The 26,435-nt window shown below is 38.4% G+C and overlaps 1 protein-coding gene across 9 annotated transcripts in view; it reads right to left on the reverse strand.

Annotated features, from left to right (window-relative positions):
• dome (cytokine receptor domeless) overlaps nucleotides 1-26,435 on the reverse strand; it is an 888,032-nt gene that overhangs the window by 64,463 nt on the left and 797,134 nt on the right. For all 9 annotated transcript variants that reach the window (XM_069837294.1, XM_069837295.1, XM_069837297.1 and 6 more), the window contains one exon: nucleotides 18,739-18,933. In XM_069837294.1, coding sequence (XP_069693395.1) covers nucleotides 18,739-18,904 — 166 coding nt within the window. In that variant the 5' untranslated portion in view covers nucleotides 18,905-18,933. The remainder of the gene's footprint in view (nucleotides 1-18,738; nucleotides 18,934-26,435) is intronic.

A 26,435-nucleotide genomic window follows, 5' to 3' on the forward strand; every position in this document is an offset into this window, starting at 1 on the left:
ATGAGCAGCTGTGAGGCCAACAATGACAGAAAATGTAAAAATATGTCGTGGTCGGATTAATTTGCACGCTACTGTATATGAAGTCAACAGATATTACAGCACAATTTCACCTCTGACGTCAGGAGGTGAGTTGTTATGATCCAACAGCTTTATCTTCGGTGAATTACACAAAAGGGAATAATGAGCTTTTAAAATCACACACATACCGGTTTCGAAAACAGGTAGACCTTCGTTACTGCCTGGCATACTGCAAATGGGTGGCCCAAACTCAAGTGTGAAAACTCTCTTAATTAGAAACTGCTGGTACAAAGAGGGATTGTTCAATATGAGAGGCTAGATTGTCTTCTGCTTCTAAAAAACAACTCTCCGTCCTGCTCGGTATATACTGAAGATATGACGTCACATACACGACGCACAAGGCATGTATGTATGTAATCGTCGCATACTCCGTGCGTGAAACTGACGACGAAATGGCAGTCGATATTCTTTATGCTCAGCTGCATATATCTTATCTGTTTGTTCCGATTAGACTTTCTCCTTCTCTGAATATGTGAATAAATTATGGAATATTTATTTCCCGAAATACTTAACTATACTGACAAGTTGACGACCCTGACCCCATGTTATGAAAAAGGAATAAGTGACGCACGACCTTAGGAAGAAATTTACATTTATGGTAACATATTTTGTTTTTTAACTAATTTTTGCGTTTAAATGCAATGTATTCTTTCGGACTGAGACATGTGCTCCTCTGCAGCAAGAGCTATCACAACAGTCGTTCTGATAAAATAATCATTAAAGCTAATAGGGAAATAAAGATACCATTGCCACATATGTTCGTAGCAATATACAAATTAGTCGCAATCCAGCTGGGACGGTTATTACCCAGAAAAGTCTTTCATTAACATAACGTTACCTTTGAACAATGCACGAATTTACAGACTGAATACTGTCAAAAGTTCCAATGGCTGCTGGACATATGGGTAAAATACGGCATGGCAGCAGGCGTTATTTCAAACTAACTATTCTTACCTTGGAAACATTTCAATTTCTGTAATGAAATTCAAGTTGAAATACAGGTATACTGATATCATGAACACGAAAATTTATCAATACTACCAATGAAGCGCACATGTTAATTGGAAAGATCTATGAAAACACCTTTTTTTTTGTACTTGTAAATCATTTAAATGGCTACAAATGATGACAAGTTTTGGAAACTAAGATTAAAATGTTAGTTTGAATTTTTTTACAAACCAGATAAATGTAAACGAAAATAAAGTATTGATATAAAGCGAGTTATCTTCAACATCCTTTGACACAAATTCATGTTAGAGAGTGCAAATGAGAGCTTATGAACCGAGTAACAAGTATACAGTAAGTGAAAAAATTTTAAAAACACTTCAGTGAGAACTTTTAAAAATCATTAAATATCACTTTAATATAAAAAAAAATCCTGATTTACAGAATTGTTCATTAAGTTGCGTTACATGTATTCTGCCAATTTCAAGTGAATGTCTTTGATAATGCCAAAGTTATTGCATTTAGAATACCTATTGAAAAATGTAGAACATTTTGTTCTGCTGAGGTGAGAAAACAAGTTTTTATAGGTAAATATCCCGAGAACGATCATCACCACTTTTTTATATAAAGAACAAAATTTGTTATATTTGGTCCAGTTTTGTTAGTTTATACAGGTACCATCCCTTAAACCATATTACGTACAGTAATAAATAGTGCAGTAACTTAGTCGTCGTCATAATCATTTTAAAGAATTGGACTTTCTGGCTGTTTCATACACACTATGGTCCATCCCGGGAATCTGTACTGTTCTCCAACCACGAGATCAACCGTGAAAGGAATGTGCTTACTATTGCGTCATCTATTGGAGCGAAGTAGACAGACAATATTATCTCTATAACGTCAGTTTAAAATCCATGCGCTCTCCTGCATTTATTTCCTGTATGGAGAGATTAAAATACCAGGAGATTAACAGTGATCTAATTTTGTAACTAGGATAGTATAAACATGTGTGTATCAATGTTATTGTTTGTGCTGTGAGAGCGAGCCAATAGATATACGAGTACCCACGTGTGTGACCTTATGACATCAACATTCATTCACAGCATTACCCCGTTGCCTTTCATCCCGCAGAGACTTTCTCGTGGTTGGAGCACAGTAGAGCAACTTCGCGCATATGGGGGCGGAGTCTATCTGTGACGGAGTGTATTGCGGGCAGTATCAGCTCGAGTCCGCTAAGGGGTAAGATGCTCATGGTAGAAGGTGGAGTATAACTCAGATAGAAATTATTCCCTCCCTGCATGCAATTGGTAGCTTCGTTCAAGCAATGCCTCCCCCCAGAGCAGTCACTGGCCCTAGCCCTCCCATACGCCACTTGTGCAGAGGTCTTGTTTCGTTTTTCTACTCCACAGAATCCCAGGACGGACCACAGCGTAGGAATAATGAAATGAATCACTATTAGGCATTCACTCCCTGGTCACAGATCAACATGACACACAGAGAAGGCTAACATGGGACAAAGGAAATAGACGATACATAGTAAGTCACTCAAAGGGAGAGATAAATCTCTGCTTCCCTGCTGCAAATATAAAACCCAGGCTTGATGGATTCGTAGTTAGAAACGCTATCACTTGACCACAGCGAAAGAAAAGACAGTAAAACTTTTCCTGTAATATTTGATCATTACTTTTGTACTATACAAAGTATATTACACAATGCTTTATTATCATAATATTGCATAACTAACTCAGAGGTACTATATGGCTTACGTAATAATACCATTCATTATATCTACAAGTAGCACATTATGAAAAATATTTTCATATTTCAAAATCTTGGGAGGAGGGAACTAATAAGAGTGGCATCTTTGTTCGTAATACTAAAAATTACTTGATTATGACACTAAGTAAGCCTGTTAAAATAGGTTGAGTGCAGCTATTTTAAGGTTCTCAAAACGCTGTGTCAACGAAGCAGCAATTAAAATTAACGTTTCACATATTAACTTTAGTCTGAGGCAGGCTTTTGGAGATGACGAAATTATTTCTCGTTCCGAGAAAACCTCCGAGTTATTGGCAAGAGAAAGAACGGGTGTCCAAACAGTGAGAGCATTCTTGACTGCAAGAACTGCGTGAGATTTATGGGCACTTTTCAGATTATACTGCGGGGAGGTCATTGCTGTGATGGTCTGTAACAACGTGCGACATCACGCGGTTAACTGGTGCTAAATCACCCAGACACATGTTCGAAGGTTGCCTGTACAGAAGTGGAAATACGCAACAATGGCTTGGAAGTTCAGTCTGTGGTTTACTATGACGGAATCATAAATTAACTGCAGTCTCACGCGTTTACTAGGCAAATTTACTACAGAAGGGGTAACAATCGAGTTATGTTGAGGAAATTTACAAATTTCCCTGATTTATTTACTTACTTATGACCTTTAAGGAACTCGCAGGTTCATTGCCGCCCTCACATAAGCCCGCCATCGATCCCTATCCTGAGCAAGATTATTAATCCAGTCTTTACAATCATATTCCACCTTCCCTCAAATCCGTTTTAATATTATCCTCCCATCTACGTCTTGGCCTCTCCAAAGGTCTTTTTCTCTCCGGCCTCCTAACTAACACTCTATTTGCATTTCTGGATTCGCCCATACGTGCTACATGCACTGTTCATTCAAACGTCTGGATTTAATGTTCCTAACTATGTTGGGTCAAGAATACAATGCGTGCAGTTCTGCGTTGTGTAACTTTCTCCATTCTCCTATAACTTCTTCCCGCTTAGATCCAAATGTTTTCCTAAGAACCTTATTCTCAAACGCCCTTAATCTCTGTTCTTCTCTTAAAGTGAGAATTCAAGTTTCACAGCCATAAAGAACAACAGGTAATATAACTGTTTTATAAATTCTAACTTTCAGCTTTTTAAGAGCAGACTGGATGATAAAAGCTTCTCAACCGAATAATAACAGGCATTTCCCATATGTATTCTGAGTTTAATTTCCTCCCGAGTGACATTTATATTTGCTACTGTTGCTCCAAGATATTTGAATTTTTCCACCTCTTCAAAAGATAAATTTCCAATTTTTATATTTCCATTTCGTACAATATTCTGGTCACGAAAAATAATCATATACTTTGTCTCTTCGGGATTTACTTCCAACCTATCGCTTTACTTGCTTCAAGTAAAATTTCCGCGTTTTCCCTAATCGTTTGTGGATTTTCTCCTAACATATTCACGTCATCCGCTTGGATAAGAAGCTGATGTAACCCGTTCAATATAATTCGCAACCAACCCAAAAATGCACTATACAAAACATGCGAGAAAAATGGTACAGTAAAGCCGAATTTACAATTCCAATTAGGTGTTAAAAATGTAATATGGAATTTACATATCCTAAAGCACTGGTTCCCAAACTTTTCGCAGGCGCGACCCACTTTCAGGTAAGACTTTTATTTGCGACTCCCCTACCGGTACTTACTCCCATTCGAAATAAAAAAAATCCCTGCAAAATCGAAAAGAGCAATAATTTTACTCAAAACCAGTGGTTACCAGATAAGAACGACGAAAATAGAAGCATATGGTACAAAAATGACACGAAATCTTACGTAACTTTTCTAGTACTTAAAATTATTACTGCCGTAGTAGAGGGTTCGTTATACGGAAATCTTTTTTATCACACGGGAGCAAAATGGTTTTCATGGGTTAAGGTACTGGAAGAAGTTTTACAGTTAAGAGTAGAACTTTTAATGTAGGCCTACCGGTAGCTGCAAGATGAGAAATCGGATTATGCAAAACCTACTTTCCAATACTGTTCGGGTTCTTAGACTGGCCTTCGCTGCTGATATTTTCGAACACATAAAACACTTGGAATAGTAGTTTCAAACGCCACGTTGTTAACACAGTAACAGCCAGAGATAAAATCAACGGGTTTATAAAGAAACTCGATTTCCGGTTGACAACACGGACAAAAATAAATATCATTCTTTCCAGTGTATTAAAGAACTCGTGGAAAATTTAGCTATATATGATATGACAAATATTGAATTTGTTTTCTTACGGACATGAAGTAAAGTTTTCACAATTTTAGAAAGTTTTTTTTTTTTTTAGTATTTTTCTGAAGAAACTAAAAACAATTATAACAGCCACAGATTGATACTGAATCCGTTTCTCTCCAGCTTATTAATGAACTCGTGGAAAATTTAGTTATATATGACACGACAAATATTGAGTTTGTTTTCTTACGGACATGAAATTAAATTTCACAATTTTAGAAAGTTTTTTTTTAGTATTTTTCTGAAGAAACTAAAAACAATTACAACAGTCACAGATGGATACTGAATCCGTTTTTAGATACTTCCGTTGAACTGAATGAAACTAAAAAAAAAGTAAGAAAACTCATTGAAATATATACCAACTAATGGAATGTTGAAACTAGCCAATTTTTTTTCTTCGCATATCGTATACAACTTTTGGATCAGAAGAATGCAAGGCGCTCTTAAGTTTTCGATAATATCTGAACTTCCTATTTATGCAAAATAAGTTTCTCATCTATGATTGGTGTCAAAGCAAAATCGAGAAAAATAGCCCTTAACTTAAAAATGATATCACTGTATGTACGGGATAAAGAATCATATTTGAGAAGCTAATAAAAAACTTAAGAACTACTGAAAATTTGATGATTATTGTGTTCAACTTTTTTATTGTAAATGCAAAATAAACATTAATAAGGCGTTTTTTGTTTCCTTTTATAAATCACCACGCGACTCCCTCAGCTCTTTACACAACTCCCAAGGGGTCGCGACACACACTTTAGGAACCACAGATCTAAAGGGTACAACAACGTTGACTTCCATTTCTTGCACTGAACAGCATAAACATATGCATTTCTTTAAACTGAAATCTGCTAAGAGTGGCATTTACTACATTTAAATCGTAAATGTGCGACGAACAAAATGACCTAATGCCTAATGTTTTAGTCTTATACACCGATGATACGGGTTCATTAATGTGGTACTAGAGAATTTTCTTGTAATGTACAACACCATACCACAGTCTAGTATATACAGTCGCGTAGCTCAATACGTAGTAAATATGCAAACATTAGGTAGTTGCTCACCACTAGGATCGCTAATATCGCCTCATTACAGGCAATGCAAAATAGTACCGTCACAGTCTATTGTTTCTAGCACCCTCAAAACTCAAGCTTCGTGACTGTATGTAGTAGACTGTGACCATACCTTTATAGAGTAGGCCCCAGGTAATCAGCCCAAGCGGGAATCGAACCCACGCCCGAGCGCAACTCCGGATCCGCAGGCAAACGTCTCAGCCAACTGAGCCACGCCGGTGGCTGTTTTATGTTAATAATAGTCATTGTTAAAACTGATGTATAGCTACAATTTATTATAACTACTAAAAGTATCATGAAACGAATGAACAGGTAAATAACCCAAAATAATCCGATATAACTGTAATCATATTTATTATTTTAAATTTCGCATGCAATAATGAGCATCTAGTCAGCTTTAGGCCACATAAATCACAAAACCAGGCTGTCCTAATGTGCAATTTGTAAAGTCTAATGTTGTTTTAATTTTAAGATTCTTACAAGTACCGGTAGTAGTAGTAGTAGTAGTAGTAGTAGTAGTAGTAGTAGTAGTAGTAGTAGTAGTAGTAGTAGTAGTAGTAGTAGTTCTTGTTGATAATAGTGGCAGTGATGGCGGCGTGATGACGGATTATGTTAAAGTAAATACTGTACTCATACCCAGGCCCGTATTTATGCATGGGTCACATGGACTCGGGCGGCAAAATTAGATACAAAACGCTATCGTCCATCTTTTAAGTAAATATATTTAAGTTTGGATGCAGAATGAAACATTCTTTCTTTCCCAATCTCTGAATCTAAATGAAACTGCTAACACGAGCATTAATTCTTCGCAGACTGCACTGTGAATGGATTCTTACAACACTTCAAGGAAGAGCGCAGCTTGTGAATGTGTCTACGTCACATTCCGTGTCGCATTGCTAGGAACTTGGCATTCTCATTGGCGCGGTATACGTCACAATACCGCCCATCCACCCACACATTCGCACAAATCGCAAAATCTCACACTGCGTTCATTTATTGACACAGCAGCCAGAAATGTCTGTGTTTTTTGCGATATTTAAAAGAATGATCCATGAGCGGTGAATTTGAACTCCATGTTCTTACCGCTACATTTTCGGATTAAACCAGCAGAGAATCTGGAAAAATGATTCTTATATGCCAAGATAATGCAATCACTTAGACATACAAGAAGGTCGTGATAGATTCCGTCATAGTTATTCCTTGAGCGGAAATGGCGAATACAAACAAATTTTGGATTTTTAAATTAGGTCTATATATTCACACAATTAAATACTGAACTTTTCCCTCGGACAACATTTATAAATTTAACAAGGTATTTGTATTATTTCTTTTATTTCATCACTGTACGAAATATAAAAAGAAAAATATTCTAATAAAGAAGTCGATTTTGACATATTTTCGGAAATATAATATGTTTTGAGCATTCCTGAAACCGAAAAGTAGATGTGGTCATGGCGTCTGTGAACAGCAAATTTTCTTAAGCTATTATACGGATTTTCTCCATATTTAGTAAGTACAAGTCAATTAATGTGGTGATAATGCGCATGAAATGCTATAATTCTAGTAAAACAAATTACTTTTTATTTGAAATCACAAAGGCGCAAAAATATCATTTCAGTTCAAGTATCACAAAATCAATCTCTTCATAATTTTTTGTGTTACGTAGGATAAACTGACAAATAAGGCGGTGAAATTCTAGTGGACTGAAAAACGTTTGGCTAAGAGAAATTAAATAATACATATAGAAACATTTCTACATTTCATTATGAATATTTTAAAAGGTCTCAGGCCAATTAGTGAAGAGTAGACAAGAGCACCTAGTTCCTCAAGGATTTGCGTCCGTTGTAAACCTATTTGCGAAGCGCGACTGAACCAATGATACGTATAAAATTAGTATTTATATCAATTTTGGTACCGAATTTCGTAAACATAAAATGTATCAGAAACAGTTACAAGGTATGTATGAATATTTTACGCTAATTAGTGAAAAATTAATTACATATATCTATTAAAATCGTGAAACTTATAAATGAAATAAAATATTTTACTTACGAGACTACAAAGAATTGCTTTTGTGTTCATTCGAGGAACTTACAGTTCGTATTCTCACTTGGGTGCATATTCAATACTTTCATACGAATAAAAGTTCGAGAAAAATAAACCATGAAAAGTAATATCATTCCCAACATAAGAAAGGGAACTCTTGCAATACGTGTAAAACGTATGATGAGAAAGTATGTGGAATCTTTGTGAAAAGATTTTGTATTTACTATCACAGAAAGCAAAGCTAGAGCTATATTTTTAATATATCTAGCTATCATGAAATTTCCGATCACTATAAAGAACAGCGAAGCTTCCAATAGAGGGGACTCAAATTCTGGCCTTCACGAGACGGTGAAAGTATCCTAGATACTAGCTCATACCCACGGTAGTGAATCCTCAGTATCCAATTTCTTACTTAATGCTTACCAAACCAGAGTAAATGGAATTATGGTTTGGCGATAATGAGGCAACGATAACAAAGAGAATTACAGGGGAACCGAAATAGTCTATATCAGTTAAAATAATTCACAGTGGTTGCACTGTGGACGTTTCACTATATTCTTGTTATGAGCGAAGTGAAACTTTGTAAGAAATGAAAAAAAATTTCACTTACCAATGATGCTACTAACTGTACAATAACGAAGAATCATTGAACCATTATACAGATTGATTCAAAAGTCCTGCGACATAGACAAACTCCGTTAGTGCAGATAGCGCAAAATGAAAAGAGGGGAAACTTGTGAGAAATATGTAGTTTTCAATCTAAGGTGCTTGAATTTTAAACATAGGATACACCGTTAAGGATGTACACTTGTGCGACACACCCGTCAATCCCAATGCTACCAAATTAGTTGACATGCAGAGTTTAGCGTTATTCAACTTCTCACAGTGGAAAGAAACATTTTTTTACATTGATAGCATAAACATTCAGGGGAATTACATTTTTGCCCGGTGGTTTTCCTGAACTTGTATTGACATTAAAGCTAATTATAATCATTTCGTAATTTATCCAATACATTAAGGTGATTGCAATGCCCTATTTATGTACGACGCACGAGGCAACAAGGCATTTTCTGTTTTCATTGAGGCTCGTACCAGTGTATACTCTCAACGGTGCATTCTACGTTGAAAATTCAAGCACTTTACATTCAAAACTACGTATTTCAGACAACTTTCCTCTTTTCCCATGTTTCGCTATACGCACTAATAACGGAGTTTCTCTATGTCTCCGGACGTTTGAATCACCCTGTATTATAGTAAATTTTAGTTTCTCGACCGACTAAAAGTGAAATAATTCTATGAGCGACAGGAAAGTGTGGATTAGAGGTGCGAGCGTAGCGTTAATATAATACAAAGTATGGAATAATGCACTGGAATTTCTCGTTATGTCGTCTGCTAACAATAAATTATAGCCAGTTAACATTCAAAATATAGCGCTTCCGTTCTCGAGTAGCGCATGACGTCATGGGTACGCGGGGTTTTCTCAAGTGGTATAGGCCATTCGTTATCTCGTGAAACCAAATGCTTCTGTGCTACGTAGCATATAGCAAGAACGTTGTGGTGGGGGTAAGGGAGCTCGCTAGCTACCAGTAGAAGCGTAGAGAGGGAGGGAAGCTTCTCAGTCCACTTTCTTCTTCCCCTGACGCGCAGGTAGGTTTCACGAGATAACGAATGGTCTATACGCATCCCACTGACACACTACGTACATAAAAATGCTGACATATTTTATTATATTTGTTGATAACTAATGCAGTTTATATATTTTCATTGTTTTCTGTTATTTCTCATATCATTACAATGCAGTTTGGGGGTGCGAAGTAAAAAAAAAAAAAGGTATTTTGTGGGTACGATAGCAAAAAAAGATTGAGCACCTCTGACATAGAGTAAACTATACTTCACAGTAACAAATTTATAGCCTTCAAGCGTCTCAAGGCAAGTAACATAATCCCCACGCCAGTCTAACCAGTACGAGCACTTGGTTTCTGCGCACTTCGAAATGAATGTTTGCAAGCTATAGCAACATGTTCTCTTGCCAGACCACATGAATTAAATGTTATTGTGCGGAAGAGCAATCAATTTGTGAGCTCAATATTGTCCCGATTCTCTCATACCTGACTCTTTCGTAATATTCGCACTCAACAAATTTCGAATCTTGAGCTACTATGGAGCAGCAGTCTTGGCTGTAGGCAGCAACGCTGCTTCCGGTTCAGTTGTTTGAAAGACTAAAAATAAGTTAAAGCTAATGTTTTTGGTAGGTCCTATACAGCTATAAATGATGGACTATAAACATCACACTTTTAGGACCACAACAAAGAAGAAAAGCAGTCTCCGCTCGTAAATTTCTCCAAACATAAGGGCCACAGATCCTAGTCACAGAGAGTGTGTTCTTGGAAAATTTATACATTTATTCACAGTTTTCTGCCGAAGGACAGATCTTTCACTGCAAACCCAACATTCGCCAATCTTCCTCTTAGCCTCCTCACATGATCCACATATCTTAATGTTGTATATCATCTGATACCTTCTTCTGCCCCGAACTTTTCTTCGTTCACCATTCCTTTCAATGCATCCTTCAGTAGGCAGTTTCTTCTCTGGCAATGACCCAACCAATTTCCTTTTCTCTTCCTGATCAGTTTCTTTACTCACTCTTTCCAACACAGCTTCATTTCTAGTTGTCTGTCCATTTCACCCGCTCCATTCTTCTCCATAACCACATTTCAAATGCTTCTAGTCGCTTCTCTTCACTTCGTCGTAATGTCTAGGTTTCTGACACATACAATGTCACACTCCACACAAAGCACTTCACTATTCTCTTCCTTAGTTCTTTATCCAGAGATCCGCAGATGATGCTCCTTTTCCTAGTAAAAGCTTCTTTATATTCTGTGTGCAGTAGCCTAACTCATGTTTTCACGAAATACTGTATTAACTCAAACCATATTTCCATTAAATATACATCGAAATAATGATAAAATAAGCTCCAAAATAGAAGTAAAATAATTATCACAAATTCACATACCTACTATAAGGACGAAAAGAGAGAGAGAGAGAGAGAGAGAGAGAGAGAGAGAGAGAGAGAGAGAGAGAGGGACTGTGTAGAAAGTGACGGAAGGTGCGATCGCCGCCTAGCGGTCCAGCAGGAACTTTCACTCCAGTCTGTAATAGCCACATAACACCCCTTATTCCCCCACGGTTCCCTCACTGTAACCACTCACCAGGATGTTCAATTCTATTTTTAACGATTCCTATTTGGTAAGTAACTTGTGCATCGATATGAGTAGAACTCAACCAAATTTTCGTATGCAGATTAACGCTAAAACATATTCTCGGTTTTAAGATTATTTTGAAAAGAAAATTATTGGGGGTTCAATGAGCCATTGAACACACAGCACGTGCCGCGCCTGGATTTCATGGTACTGTATTCGTCATAATCAGGCCTGGCGGTTTCGGTCCTGTGGACGTAACCTTAATGGTACATTTACTATAGCATACTAGATGTTGGTCGCGTGGCATGAGCAGACGGTCATGTAACAAAGGCGCGGACGAACAGTTCTAGGAGGTACAACTATGTACTACTTACGCACACTACAAGTTGTTCTTAAAATAGGTAGCCATGGCTAAGATGCACATCCCTGTAAGCATACATAACTTGAAATAACATTAAATCTCTACATACCTTACTTACATATCTGCATATTTAAAGAACATATGAATAATTTAAATAAATTGTGTACATGATTTATCTACAAGTGAATAGTCTACTATCTGAAAAACCGATGTACATACATTTTCGAAACGGATTAAAATTGGAATTGGATGTTTTTCCCTATCTCTATATTCTATAAATGATTGTACCATGAAAAGACTGGTGTTTGTGTACTTATAGAACTTCGAATGTTGAACATTTGAAAATGCCTTACAGTAGGATTTCTTTTTGATTTTCTTGAATTTTACACAACTCTCTGGAAAAGCCAATTTTGCAGTCCGATATTGTTTGTGACGTGCAATACATATCTGCAGGTTCCTTACTTTCCATTAATGCAATATTTTTCTTACATTTATACCCAGTATTACAATGGGCCTATATATTTGCGTTTTCGTCCTGTTGTAACTGAACGAAAAACTTGATACTGGACTGCTTACTGTCAGTTCCTTCACAATAGTTTGCTTAATATTTATTCGTTGGAGCATATTGTTTCCGCTGCATGCACTGAACGGCTGAACTCTCGATACCTTCATATAACATCGCCTCCTTAAGATGGCTGTAATCGGTGGTTGTCTTATACTCTGTAAACAGGGACTGCATGACGTAGACCAATAGTCACAATCCTATGTGCACATAACTTGTTTTTATTTGGGGGGGGGGTTCCGAAACCGCCAGCCCTGGTCATAATTTATAATTATTAACTTGATTCCTATTAACAAGATTTCAATGTTAGACTTTCCTCTATACCGTACTTCTGTTTACAATGTATTATTTTTGGCATCGTACTATAACTGAAAATTCAATAGGCTTATATAAGCAATATGTTCTTTTGTTATTTCAACTGTTAATCGCTGAACTGTGACTTCACAATCATGGAGACTGAATTTATTTACATGTTTACTCATACATCAACTATATAACACATTATTAACATTCCAGAACGCAAAACTGCATTAACTCAGAATTATTATAAGTTAATTACAATTAAGTATCTTAAGATTTCTGAAATTCATGTATTAAATATTAAACGTCCCATAATCCTCTAATTAAATGTGCAAGTATTAAGTTCCGAATTGTATTATGAAAATTTCTATGATGTTTGGGTAAATTGAGATATGTCATAAAATGAGTTTTGCTGTTAAAGGAAATTAAACTTGGGACCCTTATTGCAAATAATTTTCTACACAAATAAAACACATCAAATGCTAGTATTATAGATCGTTCGTTAGCTACCTAGGTCGAAGCGCAGCGAAGGAGGGAAGCTTCTCAAACAACATTTTCCTTCCTCTCGCGCGCAGGTAGGTTTCAAGAGATACATAATCGTCTATACTTAGTTTTTTTTTTGCACACCCACATATAGAATTTAGCTTGTGCATTCACTTGGAGAACAAAAGTCCATTTGCACAAAAAATGACTTCACCCCCTTTACCCGAACACCATCGATTTGTTTGAGGCAGTACAAAGTGTTTTCTCTAAATTCCTTAAAACCATGATTCTTTAGATAGTGCAGTATAGTACTGGGTTGAAGCAATGTGCGCTGGAACGCTACAACACTAAACCCGAGCCAATCATCTGTCCCATGTTTGACAGGCGACAAAACTTCGTCATAAAGCACAGGGAGGAAGTTTATGGCTATTCACAACAGGGGAATGCAGCGTCACATTCCAGGGTTGTGTTATGGTGGTCTGCAGCTAAAGTAGCACCCAGTTCAAATATTCTAATACATTACGTTGCGTAGAGCTCGTCTAATTAGTGAACGATCCGATTTTTATTAACAACTCATTCAACTTTCACTGAACTCTTTGCATACATACTAAGACGTAAGCTAGGCAATTCACTAGCATGAATGTGCATTTTCAATCACTACAGCAATGTTTCTGGGACTACGAGTAGTGAGTGAGAAAGCACGCACGAAGTTCAGACGTGGGGGATAGGCTTCTCAAACATTGTGGGACAGATTTTATGGACTATGTAAAATATTTTTACTAGCTTCTAACCCAGCCTCATTTCCCTCCTCCGTACTTGGTGTGGGATTAGATGTTGAGAATGATGAACGAATGTAACGTAAATAACGGAAACAACGTTGAAAAGCTAGTGCAGTCATTATCCGATTTGTAGCCTACCATTAACAATAGACATATCATTCCTTTTGTTGTGTACCATTGCTGCACTTTCTCATTCTAACCTAATTTCTTAATTTTACCTGTATATTTTTTTCGTGGATGAAAATAAAAAAGCGATTTGTTATAAATATTAACAATATTTCCCATACTTTAATAGTATACTCATCATATTTAAAAAATAGATATCTTGAAATTTATGTCAGTGGAATTATTTATTTGTGGTAGTGATAGTAATGATATAGGCCAGTGGTCGTCAGGACTCGTTGAAATGGGTAAGGGTTAATAAGTGTATTGGAATATGCACCGTCGTGCAGAAGGGAGAGATAGAGAGCATAACCGCCAGCAGTCACGGATGCACGCTAGTGCAATGTCTTATGCGCGGGGAAGAGACGCTAGCCCGAGGGTGTACTGTGCTGATGACCGCTGATATAGGCTATCAAACAGTACAAATAATTTACAAGAATATTTCCATTTTATCTAATCTATATTAATAGGTCTCTGAGTATGCCGACGAATTCCTTTGCACTTTTCTGACTGGTTTTCGTTTAAGTTCCCTGAAATTGCTAAAAGCGGTGTCAGTGGCGGCTCATAGATGAAAATTATGTGAGAAACAATTTATGTTTTTTTTTTTTAAATGAAGAATAACGTATTTTCGGTATTTTTTTTAAAATGCGTATTACGAACATAGTACTCTGAATTATTATACAGCATACTGTTACTTTTTCATATATCGACAGTATTTGATAGAGAGACAGAGAGAGGGGGGGAGGAGGGGGAGATGAGCTACATCACCAAACACAGAGCGATTCCTGTCTACCGACTTGGGGTTACCAGAATTAAGAAATTGAGGCAAACGAATGCGCAGAAACCAAATATATTTGTCTTCTATGTATGTGTTAGAAAAGGAAGTACTGTATATAAGCACCATGATCAGGGTCTCCACCCCCAGTACTTTAGTACTAGATCTAGTACTTTTAAAAAATCTAATACTTCATTAGAAAATATAGTAGCCTTTTTATTTATTTTTACAATCCCGCCAAATATTCTGGTTTCAGATGCCTTTATGCACCCTGGCAGAATGTTTTCATGTGATGTACGCTGTATCGGGAATCCCAACAGTTACATTAGGCCATACAGTCCAGTGACCAGTTTCCCACTCACATTGGCACAGTTACTATTGCGTCTTATAACTGAATATTGGGCTCATTGCTTTTTTGTATTCTATCACTATCAGTCTGTAATAGCTTGTGAAAATTATGGATAGTGAATTGAATTACATAGAATGAACTAATAAAATAACAGATGAAAATATAAATTCAAGATTCAGTTACAAATAAGTTACTGTTTAATATTTGGCACGTTTTATTATATTTCATTTATAGTTACGAACCTGTGTTGATATCTGAATAATAGCCAATAGAATAAAATAGCTAGAACAGTCTATTGAAAGTCTCAATTCTGATTAAGTTGTGGAAAGTTCCTACTTTTAGTGTTCCATAATTTTTATATAACGCGCCGGTATATGTAAAGCAATTACGGATATGTGGAAAGAGAAGCTTGGTAAATTCAAGTATTGGTCTACGTAACAGACAGAATATGGAGGAGAGGTATTGGTAAAACTGGGACAAAAATGAATATAGTACTTTTCTCACAGATCTAGTACTTTTTCCCCCTCCAAGTTTGGTACCTTCTATTTTTCACTGGTAGAGACCCTGACCATGATTCCTAAAGCGATCAAAAGGTAACGTAGCAAATAATATGCACTCTACCGATATACTGCAACAAATAGACAAAATTCATATTCGTAACAAAAAACTGAAGTCCTCGGGTGTAAATAATAATATTCCACCCGTACACATGGTGCACTTCTTTAATTTTTACTGCCCACAAAAGAGTTGTCACATATTTCATGCAGCATAATCCAAACATCTGTTACAATATTCACAAGGCTTCAACCAAATCGAAATTAATGTGGCTTACAGATAATTTAAAACTCTAAATCTCAATTCCGAGGGCCACCACTATTTACTCCTGATGTTTTCAATATTATATTTGAAAGAAACCAAGGTACCAGTCTTCACCCGATGCAATCAACAGCGTTCAAACAAATGACTAGGCCTCGTATTCCAGCTACCTAAAGAGAGTAGTTATAGACACATTGGGTATATAGTACGCCGAACACAGGTAATGCAACGGATAAAGATATAAACAAACAGGTCGTCGCTGCGTGTTTGGAGTATAGTCAACTCCCGACATTCTGAAGCTGTACTAGTAAACACATGCTTGAGCAGTGATGTTCATTTTCGTCGTGAACTTTGCAGTTCAGTAAATTACGGAACTTAATAAGATTTTATATTATAAGAAATTCTTTCAATGGCACATGACGTTATTGGTGCATGATATAGTACAAGATATTCCTATTGTCTGATATTTTTCGTATTTCATTATGATATTGCATGTCGCTCATCACTGAAAACCTACTAATTTTCTATGTACTTCTCTAGAAATGCCCTAAAATGTAGATTATTTAATTTATTAATTGGGATATTGGCACTGAACATCATGGTAGGCTACACAAATCCATGCTAAACGTCGAGTTATCTTCATAATTTTCAGACTGTGATGGTACTGGTTCTTTTGAATATGTTCAACACACTTTCTGTGCCTTTTGGTATCGCAGTGTATTTCTGTGCACTATTTTTGTCACTTTTACGTTCATTTTACACAATTTATATGTAATATTGTCTATATTGACAGTCAAAATATTAGTTCAAATATCCTCAACTATGCCCTGCAATATTACACGCTTGAGCATCTTACTTAAGGCATTTTATCTCTGCAATGAACCTTCAATTAGCCACAAAGATGTAGTTACTTAAATAATACGACTAGTAAGAGCAGTGATCGATAAGACTACTCACTATGACTGCGTCCCGATTTTGACTTTCTAGAGGAAGAGGGCAGAGGATGCGTAATAACTATTTTCTGTACGAATGTACCTGTACCTGAGCTGTGACGTCACATATACTTCGAATCAGGCAACTTGTTCCCAGTTTATAGGTAGCTGAAATACGGAGCCTACTAATGACGGTCAAACTTTTGTTTCCTAAGAGGTAATCGAAAACACGGCTGGAATGACTACATGTGTGTAAGTTTCCACGTGTATATGCCATAAAGACATACTAGGTAAAAAGAGGTCGACGCGAGGAAGTGAGCGGTTAGCTACAAGCTCTGGCGGCCTTTATTCCGAGAAAAAAATTTATATATACTTTTGACAAGAAGTAGGAAGTTGCGGTGAAAGACGTGGACACAGTTTCCACTCAAGATAGACATCTGATTGATTGTGTGCTCTAAATAGCCCCATTCTTGTTTATGCTTCCATATTTTAAAAGCTAGTGGCTTATTCAAGACGAATCTGGATTTTTCTGTGAATAGAAGGAGAAAATGTGAAGAATAAAAAAGTATTCCCTCCCACCCTCATCGATATTCTCAACTAACCCAATTTAAAATAAAACATTTACATTTTTATTTCTCACACCATCTTCCACTGAAAATTCTTACCGGAGCCAACAGGAAGATAAAAGAGACGATCTATTTTACACTACCCAATTAAAATATAACCAAATACAGACAGAAAATAAAGCAAAAGATTAGATAATTGGGACTGTATTCTTTGGGCATTTAGTGTATAGCGCAATGGAAAAGTCTACAAAAACTACTTAGACAGTTAAATGTATTATATTACTATTACTTTACAATACATTCAGCAACACTATTTTTACAACGTCCATAAACATCACTGTTTAACTACACTGCTTATACACACACTTAGTATCACTTTATGTCCACTCATTAGCAAGTTTGTGGCTGCCATCTTGTCTTCTCGAGCATCGTCTGTTCGTCTCGAACGAACGGATAAATAGAGAACTCTGGATAATCTACCCAACACGTAGTTCTAATGTTCACCACCCACGACGTCGGGCGCTGATCCTCTTATTTGAACCCCCTTCCGTCAGAGGGTGCTGACCGCAGTTTCGCATCCTATTATATATTCACCATGATATAAATTTGAAAGCCCTTGTTTCGTACAAAATTTAATTTTAGGACCCATGTTTATTAAACATTTCTCTTGTTTTAATGGATACTGCCATTTCTAGGAATAATGAATTATTTTGTTTAATGGAAATGACATTGAGCACCTCATATGATTTGAACAAGTACCTACTCATCTCGGAAGAAATTAATTTTTAGATCTTTGTCTATTATATACATTTTTTGTTCTCATTAATACCACCACATCTCAAAATACTGAATTTTTTAAATGTAAATCACACTGAGCATCTCCTGTGATGCTGATGAACAAGTACTTATATCTGGCAACAAATTAATTCTAGGACATGTTCATTACTAATGAAACCAAAATATAGAATGTATATAACCTTTCGGGGATTTGGGGATCAGATCTACCTTTGTCTTCAGGTGAAAAAAGGGGAGAGGGGAGGAATTCTACTTGTTGGAAACGATACAAATGGCTAGTGAGTGTCAGTCATGGATTTAGCCATTTGTAAGGGATCCAACTCCTATTCACCACCTCAAGACAAAGTTATTCAGCGTCGTGCACTCTATGTTAAACCAACAATGAAAAAAATGAAGTAAAGTAAACACTATCGAGTTATGTAGAGAGGAAAAATTATACAGAATGTTTATGCTATATGGGAAATACTCACCCCCTGGAGTAATGAGGCCAATCCCACAGGTGTTTTCATTCCCGCAGCTACCATGAAATATCAGGAGCAGATTGAGCAGCAACGCCCATCCTATGCAGTGGACAAGACTGCTCTTGGACTGAGCTCCGGGCTGCCAATTGAGGAAAGAGCTCCAGCATGTCTGCATCTTGCGTAGAGCTTATGAGGATCGCATAACTGCAAAGCAAAAGAAATCGTCTTGTCACTTCCTTCATGACGAGCTGACTGCACTTACTACAATCAAATCGCAGAGATAACGAATATCACACATTTCTCTGCGTTGGTAATATCGCGCAACACCATGTGTCACTCTCGGGAAACTTATGCTGTCTAAACTTACGTCCGAAATTCACTTAGACCAGAGGAACTAAGTTACACCTAACCTAAATATAAATATTACACTTAAAATTATCCGTAAAAATAAAATAAAACACATAGATTAAGAAAACAGCACACCAAAGATTTGTTTTCGTATTCCTATCGCCAATGTGGTGGAGTATGTCTAAAATAAAGCAAACGAAACAGTCATATCTGTTCCAGGATTAAACAACTACCGTTACAATAATGATACATAGATATCAATAACATAGGTTCTTCTTTTCTGTTTCCCTCTTTGAGGATTGCAAGAAATGCATACACTTTTATTAAAAAAATAATGGTTGCCTTTCCTACAATTTTACTGCACATAATATTATTTCATTCACTTACAGTATATATTTTTTTCCTTTATATCACACACATGCCATAAAGGAAGAACAGAAGGCGGATCTGTGTGCAGTTATGAAACCAAAGCGGTTAGATGCGACACACGCGAGCAGTAGCAACACAGTCCATGCATACGACGCGAGCAGTAGCAACACAGTCAATGCATATGACGCCAGCAGTAGCAACACAATCCATGCATACGACGCGAGCAGTAGCAACACAGTCAATGCATATGACGCCAGCAGTAGCAACACAATCCATGCATACGACGCGAGCAGTAGCAACACAGTCAATGCATATGACGCCAGCAGTAGCAACACAATCCATGCATACGACGCGAGCAGTAGCAACATAGTCAATGCATATGACGCCAGCAGTAGCAACACAATCCATGCATACGACGCGAGCAGTAGCAACACAGTCAATGCATATGACGCCAGCAGTAGCAACACAATCCATGCATACGACGCGAGCAGTAGCAACACAGTCAATGCATATGACGCCAGCAGTAGCAACACAATCCATGCATACGACGCGAGCAGTAGCAACATAGTCAATGCATATGACGCCAGCAGTAGCAACACAATCCATGCATACGACGCGAGCAGTAGCAACACAGTCAATGCATATGACGCCAGCAGTAGCAACACAATCCATGCATACGACGCGAGCAGTAGCAACATAGTCAATGCATATGACGCCAGCAGTAGCAACACAATCCATGCATACGACGCGAGCAGTAGCAACACAGTCAATGCATACGACGCGAGCAGTAGCAACATAGTCAATGCATATGACGCCAGCAGTAGCAACACAATCCATGCATACGACGCGAGCAGTAGCAACACAGTCAATGCATATGACGCCAGCAGTAGCAACACAATCCATGCATACGACGCGAGCAGTAGCAACACAGTCAATGCATATGACGCCAGCAGTAGCAACACAATCCATGCATACGACGCGAGCAGTAGCAACATAGTCAATGCATATGACGCCAGCAGTAGCAACACAATCCATGCATACGACGCGAGCAGTAGCAACACAGTCAATGCATATGACGCCAGCAGTAGCAACACAATCCATGCATACGACGCGAGCAGTAGCAACACAGTCAATGCATATGACGCCAGCAGTAGCAACACAATCCATGCATACGACGCGAGCAGTAGCAACATAGTCAATGCATATGACGCCAGCAGTAGCAACACAATCCATGCATACGACGCGAGCAGTAGCAACACAGTCAATGCATATGACGCCAGCAGTAGCAACACAATCCATGCATACGACGCGAGCAGTAGCAACATAGTCAATGCATATGACGCCAGCAGTAGCAACACAATCCATGCATACGACGCGAGCAGTAGCAACACAGTCAATGCATATGACGCCAGCAGTAGCAACACAATCCATGCATACGACGCGAGCAGTAGCAACACAGTCAATGCATATGACGCCAGCAGTAGCAACACAATCCATGCATACGACGCGAGCAGTAGCAACATAGTCAATACATATGACGCCAGCAGTAGCAACACAATCCATGCATACGACGCGAGCAGTAGCAACACAGTCAATGCATATGACGCCAGCAGTAGCAACACAATCCATGCATACGACGCGAGCAGTAGCAACACAGTCAATGCATATGACGCCAGCAGTAGCAACACAATCCATGCATACGACGCGAGCAGTAGCAACACAGTCAATGCATATGACGCCAGCAGTAGCAACACAATCCATGCATACGACGCGAGCAGTAGCAACATAGTCAATGCATATGACGCCAGCAGTAGCAACACAATCCATGCATACGACGCGAGCAGTAGCAACACAGTCAATGCATATGACGCCAGCAGTAGCAACACAATCCATGCATACGACGCGAGCAGTAGCAACACAGTCAATGCATATGACGCCAGCAGTAGCAACACAATCCATGCATACGACGCGAGCAGTAGCAACATAGTCAATGCATATGACGCCAGCAGTAGCAACACAATCCATGCATACGACGCGAGCAGTAGCAACACAGTCAATGCATATGACGCCAGCAGTAGCAACACAATCCATGCATACGACGCGAGCAGTAGCAACATAGTCAATGCATATGACGCCAGCAGTAGCAACACAATCCATGCATACGACGCGAGCAGTAGCAACACAGTCAATGCATATGACGCCAGCAGTAGCAACACAATCCATGCATACGACGCGAGCAGTAGCAACATAGTCAATGCATATGACGCCAGCAGTAGCAACACAATCCATGCATACGACGCGAGCAGTAGCAACACAATCAATGCATATGACGCCAGCAGTAGCAACACAATCCATGCATACGACGCGAGCAGTAGCAACACAGTCAATGCATATGACGCCAGCAGTAGCAACACAATCCATGCATACGACGCGAGCAGTAGCAACATAGTCAATGCATATGACGCCAGCAGTAGCAACACAATCCATGCATACGACGCGAGCAGTAGCAACACAGTCAATGCATATGACGCCAGCAGTAGCAACACAATCCATGCATACGACGCGAGCAGTAGCAACACAGTCAATGCATATGACGCCAGCAGTAGCAACACAATCCATGCATACGACGCGAGCAGTAGCAACACAGTCAATGCATATGACGCCAGCAGTAGCAACACAATCCATGCATACGACGCGAGCAGTAGCAACACAGTCAATGCATATGACGCCAGCAGTAGCAACACAATCCATGCATACGACGCCAGCAGTAGCAACACAGTCCATGCATACGACGCCAGCATTAGCAACACAATCCATGCATACGACGCCAGCAGTAGCAACACAGTCCATGCATACGACGCCAGCAGTAGCAACACAATCCATGCATACGACGCCAGCAGTAGCAATACAGTCCATGCATACGACGCCAGCAGTAGCAACACAATCCATGCATATGACGCCAGCAGTAGCAACACAATCCATGCATACGACGCGAGCAGTAGCAACACAGTCAATGCATATGACGCCAGCAGTATCAACACAGTCAATGCATATGACGCCAGCAATAGCAACACAATCCATGCATATGACGCCAGCAGTAGCAACACAATCCATGCATACGACGCGAGCAGTAGCAACACAATCCATGCATACGACGCCAGCAGTAGCAACACAGTCAATGCATACGACGCCAGCAGTAGCAACACAATCCATGCATACGACGCGGGACTAATTATGAAATGGCATTCAAAAAATTGTATTTCAGAATGCTCATTTGATTTGACACAATACGAGTGCTGCATTAATGTAAATATTAAAGAACATTGAGAAGAGTGCATATGCTTGCCTGGCTCCTTCTTTTATAAATATCGACTATTAAGAATACAATAATGACATAAATATGATTAAATTCGTCATATGGAAGTTCACACCTTATTCTGAACAATTATTCAGGCTTTTCTGGAATTACCACGAAAAAGGGCGAACGTCAACTAGGATCTAAGGCAACGGTCGGCAAATTTAGTACTTTTAATAGTACACTGCTCCGTCGATATAGGAGAAAACCAATGCTTATTTACTTAGATATAACACGAGGAACAAGTACAATCGGTAAGCATCATGTTTAGATAGAGCATGAAATTTAAGGAATATTATGAATACTACAAAATCGATTTTTGGAAAGAGGTATTTTAGAGTTTTAATTCATTTAAAAAGTGAATCTGATACAACGTAAATACAAATTAATTTTATTTTCTAGAAAAGATCTATCGATAAAATAAAATAATTAATCAATTAATAAAAATATAAATAAATACATAAATATTACCTTAAACTCTCCTTCATGTTTACGTCGTTTCCAGGGCGTTGAATAATGTTTACTTTGTGAGAGATACTCGGACGTGATCGTATTTGTAACAATGCTTCAAGGCTGGTCAACAATAAACCAGGAACGGAAACGACAACGAAAACGGAAATATTGTTAAAATAAATAAATTTAAATGTGATCATTCACAATTAACTTTTACGTTCCGTTCCCGGGTTCCGGCAGTTGGTAGAGCGTTGGTACGTTTAACCAAAGGTCCCGAGTTCGACACCCGACCCCGGAACAATTTTTTCTCGAAATTATTCAAATCAACTTTACAGGGAGTTATATCTGAAAGCTTGATTTGCATAATACACGTCACTGTTCGTTAACAGAAAATCACAATTTAAGTCACACAGAGTTAGTGTGCACTCAATGTTGGTTGCTTGACGGTTGTAAGCCCACTTTGAGGTCTGTGGATATAGAGGAAAAATTGGATCGGTGTCTGGTAGAGTTCCCGGTTAGCTCAGTTGGTAGAGCGTTGGTACGTTTAACCAAAGGTCTCGGGTTCGACACCCGGCCCCGGAACAATTTTTCCTCGAAATTATTCAAATCAGCTTTACAGGGAGTTATACCTGAAAGCTTGGTTTGCAATGCTCACATTTAAATACATTTATTTTAACAATATTTCCGTTCTCGCTATCGTTTTCGTCTCCGGTTTATTGTGGACGAGCCTTTACCGGTACAGTATGCGGGGGCTTGGTGTCTAGTCCAAACAATAGACCACGTTTTACTGTTCTACTGCCTTCTTTAGACTCAAAACGCATTCTACTAAACTGGCGGAGCAGTGAACTTGTAGAACGCGACTTCTCAACCTCCACCCTCTAGTTCTCTTGTACCGGCAGTGTCGGTTGACGTTTACCATACGAGGTGAATGAGCTAGGTAGGTTTGCTGCAATCGCTGTGGAACGGCTGTAGGTATAAAAATGTCGACCGCGAATCTAAGTCAATGGCTTTCGAACTTTCACTAACTTATACGTATTCACTAAAAATAAGAAACAAAGTGACAAATATCTCCCCAGGGCGTGTCTTATACACAATACGTTGCATAATCACTAGAATCGTGTAAAGGCTGGTTCACAATAAACCGGAACGGAAACGACAACGAGAACGAGAACTGAAATGTTAAAATAAATATATTTAAATGTGAGCATTCACAACAGTTAATTGTGAATGCTCAGATTTAAATACATTTATTTTAACAATATTTCCGTTCTCGTTCTCGTCATTTCCGTTCTCGGTTTATTGTGAACCAGCCTTAACACTAGGCCTACTCTATCTAATATACATCATCTAGACCAGGACTATCTTGTCATGCGGTCAAAATGATGCAATCAGCGCTCAAAACACAGGACAGACACATGGGAACACACACTTGCGTAATCCCTGTGGAAAGGAGGTAATCTACACACGCGACTGGAAATAAACCCGAATCCGATGAACTGGTAATGAAAATGATAGCCCTAAGGAAAACTACAACAAAAAATATTAATAATATTACGGGTAGAAACATCATACTTCCCGAGAAACTTTAGCTGATTGCTATGGATATCAACTCGCTGACTGAAAAAAAAAAAATACATTCTCTCCTGCGCCTAGTTAATTAAAAACATATTTAAAGTTTGTAATACAAGGGAAACTTTTCATTGCCCCCTCCAGATTTTAACAAATGATAGCCTATTTTATTGCTCTGGGAGTCCTGAATCAGAGTATAAAATCAAAACATGTGGAAGTTGTGATTAAAAGGGCTTAAATAACGTAACAACAATCATGAACCAGTTGCATGTAAATAAACCTATGTAATGGACATGGAACGACTTTCGAAAGACATTGAGTTAGCTCAACGGATAGTGTGTTTAGTTAAGTAGACGACCCGTTTTCAAATCGAATATTTTTTTTTATTTTAGTAGGTTATTTTACGACGCTTTATCAACAGCTTAGGTTATTTAGCGTCTGAATGAGATGAAGGTGATAATGCCGGTGAAATGAGTCCTCGGTCGAGGACCGAAAGTTACCCAGCATTTGCTCACCTTCGGTTGAGGGAAAACCCCGGAAAAACCTTAACCAGGTAACTTGCCCCGACCGGGAATCGAACCCGGGCTACCTGGTTTCGCGGCCAGACGCGCTGACCGTTACTCCACAGGCGTGGACCAAATCGAATACACATCTTATTTTTATAATACTATTTTATTTTCTTGTGTAATGCTTTTTGTTACTTTCTATTGTTCTTTCATTATTTGTAATCGAATGGTAAAAAAAAAATGTTATTACTCTAAACCAGCGGTCATCAAAACACTGCACCCGCTCGGGATAGCGTCACTTACCCGCGGACAAGACACAGCCCTAGCGTGCAATCGTCGCTGCTGGCGGGTATGCTGTCTCTCTATCCCTTGTGCACGACGAAGCAGAGTTCCTTACTCTCCATGCACTCTACCCATTTCAGCGAGTGCTGACGACCACTGCTCTAAACTAATAAAAAAAGTGCTTCTTAATATTTTCTTGCGAACAAAACTTAATTCTGCACTAGTTTACATAAATCACGAGCTATGTTTAACGGATTCATCTAGTCACCAAAAAGTCTCCAATTCCAGATCTAATGCACCTTGCGTAATGTAAACAAAATGAAAAATCACGTAACATTTTTAAATTATGGTTTATTTAACGACGCTCGCAACTGCAGATGTTATATTAGCGTCACAGGTGTGCCAGAATTTTTTCCCGCAGGAGTTCTTTTACATGCCAGTAAATCTACTGACATGAGTCTGTCGCAATTAAACACACTTAATTGCCATCGACCTAGGCCGGGATCGAACCCGCAACCTCGAGCATAGAAGGCCAACACTATAAAATCACGTAGATGCACAGCAAGAATTTGTTCAGCTAGAACCAACTGAGGAGGGATTTGTTTATTTCTGCCCCTCTATATGTTTTTGTTTTAAAATAACAAAAAATAAAGAGTAGCCGGGAATAGAACCCAGAAATTTTACTCGAAAGGCGTGTCATTAACCGGTTGAGCTGCGCGAAAGATGGTGTTTATTTAGAAGTACTGCAGTATGTCGACTGGCGTGTAGTGACTTTTATCTAGGCTTTACGCCCTTTACGAGCAACTTCGACATATTTTCAAGGT

Source organism: Periplaneta americana, chromosome 10 (genome assembly GCF_040183065.1).
Source record: "Periplaneta americana isolate PAMFEO1 chromosome 10, P.americana_PAMFEO1_priV1, whole genome shotgun sequence".
Taxonomy (NCBI): Eukaryota; Metazoa; Arthropoda; class Insecta; order Blattodea; family Blattidae; genus Periplaneta; species Periplaneta americana.